Raw genomic sequence first — 8,675 nt, 5'->3', positions numbered from 1 at the left:
CAATGTATTTTTGGCTATTGCTACAAATATACCCCAGCGACTTAAGACTGCTTTTGTGGTCCAGGTTCACATATGTTCATGAGTCCTTACATAGACTATCAGGTACTGAGATACTCACCACTTGCATTCGACTTTGCCAAACATTAATGAACTCAGGTGAGGAGGTGTTAACCAGGCTGGCGTTCTGTGTCCAAGTTGGACATGTCCATTCAGGCATTGATAGCAAAGCCATGGTGGGTGACAGGAGTGTAAAAGTTCCACCCTGGAGAATGGGTAACCTTGCATTAGGAAAAAGAAGAGCCTTGTCACCAAATGATTAACTCTTGTTGTTGTTTTTGTTCAATAAGTACATAGGTTCTTCCGACTTTTAATGTTGAGACGTGTCTTTCCGTCCCTCTGCATTTCAATTCAATAATTGAATTTCACGTTCAAACCCTTTCGTCAACTTATCAAGTTTAGCATCTCATTCTCAACCCTTCCTGATTCCTCACTAAAAGCTAAGTCTTTAACCTATCTCAGCAGGCGATAAACAAGGTAAAGCTTGTATGTTGTTAATAGTTCAGATGTATGGCTCTGTTATAGTATATAATGATTTTATTGTACAAGTTGTAATCTGAGGTGTGTGTGTTTACAACTGCAATCTTGCACTGAATCAGTTACACCTACAAAAAGCAATTTAGATGGTTTTGGGAGTATTAAGACATATTTTCTTGAACTAATACAACGATTTCACTGCTTTACACAAAAAGGAGCTCCACAGCTGAGAGGCCTGAGGAATGTGGGTTTAAAATGTGCTGAACTTCATGGTAATAAGATGGAAAATTCCTAATCCTATTATGGTTTTTAGCTTCTGCAGGAATCACTCTGACCAAAGTCCTACATATTTCTGCTGTACATCAGTAACAGACTGATTTAGATTCATCATGTTTGATTAGTATAGAAGCCAGTGCTCTTGAAGATCTGAAGAGGGAACATTTAGGATATCTTTGGCCTGTTATTCAGGTCAAGTAGCCCTAATAAGAGCGCAATAGGTCTTCAGCCTTAAACAAGCAGAGGCTTATCAGACGGTGAAAACATTGCTAAGCCTACATTATTCACACTTTCCTAGGTCAGTGAACCCATGGATTGAATGTTTGGATTGTTGTCCTGGGAGATGGTTTATCTGGAACGTAAGTAACTCTTTTTTTATTATTTTATTTGCGGAGAGGAACACACACAAAAAAAATCTAAAAATGTATATTTACATAATGTGTATAATTTGTATATAATATTTTAGATCAATATTAAAAATGTTAATCATATAAGCATATAAAATTGATCTTATGACAAGACATTGGATACATTTGAAGCAAAACCTGCCTCAGAAAATCAAGGCAAAACATATAATCAAACAAGCTTTTTATAATGAAACACCCATGGTTAAATAATTGACAAAGAAAGTCCCATGTGTCTCAGTAACCACAACACAACCCTGATTCATGAAGATGATCAAAACCCAGTGATTCATTGTTTAATTACACCTCATCCTTAAAATATTGTTTACATGTCATGACATATCTTCCCACTCTGTGAGCTGACCTTGGCCTTGGTTCTGGCACTGCTTTTGAATTCTGATGTTTCCCTGTGAAACATATAATTTTGCCATGAGTGATAAAAGCAACCGTACCTCACTCCAAAAGTGACCTGCAGTAAGGTGCACACCCCAGACACGAAGAAAATAGTGCTGATTAGGTGACTTTGCGTGAGGCTGTCATGTTGTAGACAGAGGCCTTGAGACAGTATCAGAGGAATGGCTATGATGCCACCAAAAGCCGTAAGATAGTGCTGTCAGAGAGATGGAGAGAAATTGTTATGTAAGTTCTTTCTGTGACTTACTAAACACATATATACAGTGAAGTCTAAAAGTTAAAGACTACTAGTGAAAATGCTTTTATTTTGCATAGACATCAAACTATTAGTATAGCAATAAGTTGAATTAAAAAATTATTTTAGAATGGGTTTTTATATGTTCCCCTTTAACTTTAATATCAGTTGCTTTGTCCAACTCTACAAGTTGAACATCTGAAAGTACACATGATGACCACCAACTGAACACATGATCAATGATATAAATTTGCTAATTTAATTAAAAATAGTGCAGAATCTTAACCCTATACAGCCTATTTGATCATATTTGATGCATTCATTTTCCAAGGCCTTTGAATTATCAGCATGATCAAAACATTGCTGAAAAGTTAAATATTTAAATAGCATCTGCTAAATCATATTATTTGGAGATACAGAGTGACATTTGATATTTTGATATTTAAGTACTCTATACTGTTATATAAAAATCTCTTTGATTTGCATTACAAGGTATCAGCTATATATCTAATTTCAGCTTCAGTTATTATTTATAATTTTCATATAAATAATAACAACTGCATTAAATTGCATATTTTTGCTCAGTTTGGGCTTCTGAACAAAATTGAGGTGTTTTCTCTCCATGAGTGTATAAGCTTCATATTCTCAGCTTCATACTATATGGGCCATAAAAATATTTTAAAAATCTCAGATTTTAAATGTGGTGTTTTTTGTTCCAGCTGTTTTTTGTTCCAACTGTACATTGAAATTGTTCTTTATTGGTACTGGTGAATACAGTGCTGTTCATAGTGCACACTCTAATCAAGACTGATTTCAATTGATTTATAGGAGTCTGATGATAAATCCTATCATACAAATCTAACATGTTCAACATCTTTTTCACAGGCAGATTTGTGTGTGGCACTTACCTGAATCCCCAAAAAGATGCAAAGGTACCATGGTGGAATATCAGTGACACAATATGCCAACTTGCTACTGTGTCCCTCTTCTGAGAAATTATCACTTCCATTTTTATTCTCCGGTAACTCACAGAAATGGTCTACACCATCAACCTTAAGTCAAAAAAAAAAAACACTCAAATCCAGTTTCTGACCTAGCAGTTTTCAATCAACAAACTTTCCTAATTCTATCAATTTCATGTCAATATATAAATATAATTTCACATATAAATCACATATACATATAATTTGTTTTCCTATCCATTTAATTGGCTTTGCACGAAGAAGAAAAAAAAAACAATAACCCTTCTCACTCTCAAGAGTGTTGTTTTTTCGGTTAAAGATTTAAACATGTTTTTTGATTGATCAATATGCAAAAATAGCTATTTCTTTCATACTTTTTGTAAATTAAATATTACATAAGCATGAGCTGTAAAACACACACACACTGCTCCAGTCCACATTCCAGTTACTAAAACATTGCGAATAACCACAATAACAAACACATGAGTAACACATGCATTATCGATAGTGATAAGAATCTTTGGTTACAACACCGATCATAGAAATGATCACATGCCATAGATTTTTATAACTGTGTGAATTTAAAGATCTTATAACTTGATTGCAGTCTGACGTAAGACCCATTGCACACCCATGATCACAGTACATTCAAATGTAATGTTCCCATATTCAATCTGTCTACTTCCAGAAGCTCTAAGACTAATTTAACAAAGAAATGAGTAATTCTACCTAAAATGTATGTCTATAAATTGAGGTTACTCACAGTAAAAGCATAGTTGTCCAACCCGTCACTGGTTTTCTCTGGAGCCATGAGTGTGGAGGCAGAAGACAGTGTGGAATTCTCAATGGGATCTCTAATAAGAGAGAGGGCAAGAGCTAGTTAAGGACAGCATAAAAAGAAGAGACAAGAGAGAGAGAAAAGAGGGGTAAAAACAGAGACACGGGACAGGGTTTGGGGATGCTGCTGCTGATTGTAAATGCTATGGGACCCATCAGCTGCTCATGTGAACTCAATTACACCACAACTAGCAGGCAGCTGACCAGAGCCACGTGCTGCTCTGGATTCTGGCTTAGGAATACACACTAACACACACAAATGTGTGCATGTGCACCAGTGCATTTGCATGCATGTTAATCACCATGCAATGCATTTTCAAAGTCTTTCTTAATTACACCACAACTAGCAGGCAGCTGACCAGAGCCACGTGCTGCTCTGGATTCTGGCTTAGGAATACACACTAACACACACAAATGTGTGCATGTGCACCAGTGCATTTGCATGCATGTTACAAAGTCTTTCTTTCTTTCTTTCTTTCTTTCTTTCTTTCTTTCTTTCTTTCCTTTTTCATTCTTTTCTTTCTTTCATTCCTCATTCAAAAAAGCAAAAGAGAATCATTTATTACTTATCTTAGGGCAAGGGTCCTTTTATGTTGTTGATTGCTGGGTTTACATAATAACTTGGCTGCAGGTTTAATATAGTTAACTAAAACTAAAACTTAAAAAAGTTAAAGTAACATTTTAGTTACTTAAAATAAACAAACTGAAATGTAAAAATATTAATAAAGCTTAAACATATTTTATTTCAGCTAGTTGCAACATTGTTTTTTTTTCATTTTCCTTAAAGTAGCTCAAACTATGTGAACAAATTAAAATAAAAAAGAATAAAAACACTGACATATTAAAAAACAAAAACAAACAATAACTCATAAAAATGACAAACACAAAAATAACTGAAACTTTAATTAAAATTAAAATAGAAACAAAATATAAAAATATATTTCAAAATTTAAATTACAGTAAATTTATTGGAATAAAAAATCCAAACATTCACAGTACAAATAACATGTGATCATTCTAGTCAGATAAGATTTTCAATTTTCATACACTGCCTGCAGCTTATTTATATTTACATGTATTTATTTGCCAGATGTTATTATCTAAAAGCAAATTGCAGGGCATTCAAGGTATACATGTGATATTTACATTTTAACTGCTGAATTACTAAACTATATATAGCCTACAGTGTGCATTCTCCTTTTTATACCAATTATGTGGTCATTTTATTGTTTTTATGGAATGTTATAATAATCTGTAATATGGTACTGGCAGTATTACTGCAGTGGCTCTCAATTTACCCCATATGGCATGAAAACGTGTTAATGTAATATAAAGGATTTTTAAGTTATGTGCCTTCTTTAAGTTATGTGCTTTCAAAAATAATTCTAGTATGAGAAACATTTACTAGAGTAAAACATGTGACAAACAGCCATTTTCTTCCTTGTATAAATTATTTAGTATGCTTACTGAATGTACTACAGAAAATAATGAACATGAGCAGGGTTTTACATTCCGGTATAAAGCTTTCTAAACCAGGACTTCCCGAGTAATATGTATCACATGTCTCTCATTTTGTAGATTTATTTGAGATAGTGACAGGACAAACCTAATCATCCAATCATTCTTTCATCAGATCCACCCGTCGAATGCCCATTCGGGCTGCTACTTTTAGAGATCAAATCATCCTGTGAACATTTCTTTCATTAGACCATTAGAAAATAAGACATACCATGTACTTACCTTAATGGACATTCCTCGGATTAAATGAATCTCACTGTTTTGAAAGTCCCATCCTGTAGTTAATGATTTTGTGAAAGGAAGTTTTCCAGATAATGCACATGTGATCTTTGACCTCTGCACACACATAACGATGTGCTTGATTTCCCGGCCAATCAAATTATTGTGTTTGAAAGCTTGAGACCAGTAGGTGTGCCACACTGTCTGAGAAAACGAAATCACATGCAGGCTGGTGAAATCTGACATTCAGAAGTACAGTGTGTCATGAGGTCTTTTTCTCAGCCTGTTCGCCTCTCCCTCCATAATGTACTTAGACATGCTTCATTCTGGATAAGGAATGTGTCACATTTAATGTTACATTCAGCTGAAGTGCGGCAGAGACTAAAGGAAGTATGTAGCAATTATTGTCAAATATTTCAGTGATCACTGATCATCTCAGTGGCAGTCGAAATACAGTGATTTACAATTGCACAGCTATTAATAGTTATAGCTATTTGTTTGTTCTTTAGAGCAGCTTCATGTCTCAATTATAGAAACTTGTATAGTTTATAGTCCTTTTGGAACTGGGACCTGTGGTGTTAGTGGCCTTCTAGTCATGCATATTCTTTAAACAATGAATATGCATGACGTTTCATGCAAAGTCGTTCTTTTTACTTTTTTTTCTTTAGATCATCTATAAAGATTTGACTTTCAAAGAGCATCTAGCCAACCACATATTTAAACAATGCATAAACAGTGAAAAAGCCTCTTCAGATAAATAAATATATATATATACAGTATATATATATATATATAGTTTATTTATTTATTTTTGCTCACAACTTCTCTTTAAGAATGTATTTTTTTTATTTGTCCAGCAGGTGGCGAAAAAGTATTTAAATAATGCAAGTTGTCATCCACAATAACATTCAGGTTAGCCCTAATACAGTTTTTCTCAATTGCTTTGGCACATTTTTCGAAACAATCTTAACATTCTCTAAACTGTGAGTGCAAATGTCACAGCTGTTTGCTGGAACTTCAGAACTTTATTGTATGTCTGCAAAATGTAGTTACTCACCCAAAACATTTCATTCATGCTTCAAAACCTAGTTATCGTGTCAGTAATTTGGCCAAGGCCACCAAAATATAAAGTATTTTTGTCATCGTGTGAGCCACACTGGTCAAAATGTTTTAGCAGACATTACAAACAATGTCAATGTCAGATATTTATGGAATATACATGCGTGTATACCAATTTTTCATAATTGAATGGATCGTTTTGAATGTGATGGCTTACACGATGAAAAATGATTGAGAAGTTGTGAAGAGTTTGACAGTTTAAGTGAGAATCGGCTCATCAGTTTTGATCAACAAGCCATATGCAATTAGTTGTTGTGCAAACTGCAGACAATTGTACTTACTGTTTGCAGACATGTGCCAAAGCATTTGCAATTTGCTCAAATCAATAAGAAATTCCAATCTGATGTGAACAAGAAGCTAATTGTTCAGAGATCTGAACTTATTGTTTCGGGAAAAAAAAGTTTCATTCGAGAATTGAGCCAAAGCAATTGAAAAAAACTGTAATAGAGTAACATAATAAAAATAATAACCTAATGTAATAATAATAATAATAATAATAATGTGTTTCAGATTCATGTATCTGAGAATTTCTGGAATTTCTGAAAGGACCACATGTGTAATGTGTGTGTGTGTGTGTTTAATAATAATAGTAATAATAATAATACCTGTGTCCAAATATTTTAATGTATAGCCTAATTAGAATTTACATACGATGGTATTACATATGATGTAACAAATTGTAATTAGCATTGCCTTTACATATGCTACTAATAATATACAGCAATAAGACGGTGTAAACGATGAGGGGTGGGGGTATGGAGTGACGTCACAAATTGAGAGCCAGGATCAACTTCTGCTCACTTTACATTTCGGATAGATGGCGCCGCTTTTCCTCAAAACATTATAAGTTGGACACGAAAGAAATATGTCTTTGATGGATGGAACATTAGTGCAGTTTATCACAGCACTATTTACAATGGAGAAATCGAGTCTAGTTCATATGCCGCTCGTGTAAACATCATTTAGGCATCAGCAAACATCAGCGCATCGGGTGGACGGACGGACTGCAGCATCCACCTGAATCTCCTCCTCAGCCTCCGCCTCTCTGAGAGATTATTACACCCGACCGGAGACCGGAGGCTATGGCAGCCGATGGAGGATGCGGGGAATCGGTGGATCATTACCGGGCCGAGGTGGAGAGGCTGACCCGAGAGCTCGCAGAGGCGAACCGGGAGAAGATCCGGGCTGCGGAATGCGGTCTGGTGGTGCTGGAGGAGAACCAGACGCTCAAGCAGCAGTACGCCGAGCTCGAGACCGAGCAGGAGGCTCTCAAACAGGAGTTAGAGCAGCTGCAGGAGGTAAACACAGCTCGGGTGATCTGCTATACAGTGTATATGTGTGTATGCGTGTATGCATGTATGTGTGTAAGTGTACAGTATTTATGGAAATGAGGAAGATGTATTTAATGTTATATTTATACACACAGACATGTGTAATATTTGATATGTATTTTAACCTGTCTTTCATTAACAGTACCATGGTATTTTCATGGTACTGTTTTGTAAGTATATTTTAAAATATGTGACCCTGGACCACAAAAGGGTAAATTTTTGATACAACTATTTGAAAATCTAGAATCTTGAGGGTGCAAAAAAAAAAAAAATATATTGAGAAAATCGCCTTTAAAGTTGTCCAAATGAAGTCCTTAGCAATGCATGTTACTAATCAAAAATCAAGTTTTGATATATTTACGGTTGGAAATAGGCATGGGCCGGTATGAGATTTTGACGGTATGATAACCTTAATCAAAAATATCATGGTTCCACGGTATCACGGTATTGTCATTACAGCTCTAAAATGTGTTATTTTTAAATGACTGGGTAAAAAAAAACTTTTTCCCGCTGAACACAATATATTTTGTTTTTGAGCAACATACAGAATATTAGGAACAGTAGAATGTTTATTTTTCTTTGATTTGTTTCCTAAAAAGAAGAAAAATAAAGACTGACATCTTTATTTAACCTAAATCTGTAATTACAGTTATTTAATTGTAGTTATATAATTCATATACATATCATTTATATCATTTCATATCATTTAGTTATATAATTTCATATACATAATTTGATTTAATAATAACCCAATTTGAAGCAAAAACAGAATGTTTTTATGGCAGGAACAGTATAACGGAAAATATTAGCGGTTTTGAAACCGTGA

The 8,675-nt window shown here is 34.6% G+C and overlaps 2 protein-coding genes across 6 annotated transcripts in view; one reads left to right on the top strand and one right to left on the bottom strand.

The window, feature by feature from the left end:
* Positions 1 to 3,834, bottom strand: part of LOC107673135 (solute carrier family 23 member 1-like) — an 8,599-nt gene extending 4,765 nt beyond the window's left edge. Inside the window, exons 1-4 of the mRNA XM_016466619.1 lie at positions 3,589 to 3,834; positions 2,772 to 2,915; positions 1,667 to 1,824; positions 119 to 278 (exon numbers count right to left, since the gene is read on the bottom strand). Coding sequence (XP_016322105.1) covers positions 119 to 278; positions 1,667 to 1,824; positions 2,772 to 2,915; positions 3,589 to 3,636 — 510 coding nt within the window. The 5' untranslated portion in view covers positions 3,637 to 3,834. The remainder of the gene's footprint in view (positions 1 to 118; positions 279 to 1,666; positions 1,825 to 2,771; positions 2,916 to 3,588) is intronic.
* A 3,469-nt stretch (positions 3,835 to 7,303) lies between these two features.
* Positions 7,304 to 8,675, top strand: part of bicd1a (bicaudal D homolog 1a) — a 43,404-nt gene continuing 42,032 nt past the window's right edge. For all 5 annotated transcript variants that reach the window (XM_016466632.1, XM_016466635.1, XM_016466634.1 and 2 more), the window contains exon 1: positions 7,304 to 7,816. In XM_016466632.1, the coding sequence (XP_016322118.1) occupies positions 7,601 to 7,816 (216 nt within the window). In that variant the 5' untranslated portion in view covers positions 7,304 to 7,600. The remainder of the gene's footprint in view (positions 7,817 to 8,675) is intronic.

The sequence above is a fragment of the Sinocyclocheilus anshuiensis genome, unplaced genomic scaffold (genome assembly GCF_001515605.1).
Source record: "Sinocyclocheilus anshuiensis isolate Anshui unplaced genomic scaffold, SAMN03320099.WGS_v1.1 scaffold304, whole genome shotgun sequence".
NCBI classification, from domain to species: Eukaryota; Metazoa; Chordata; class Actinopteri; order Cypriniformes; family Cyprinidae; genus Sinocyclocheilus; species Sinocyclocheilus anshuiensis.
This window is presented reverse-complemented; position numbering and strand designations above follow the sequence as displayed.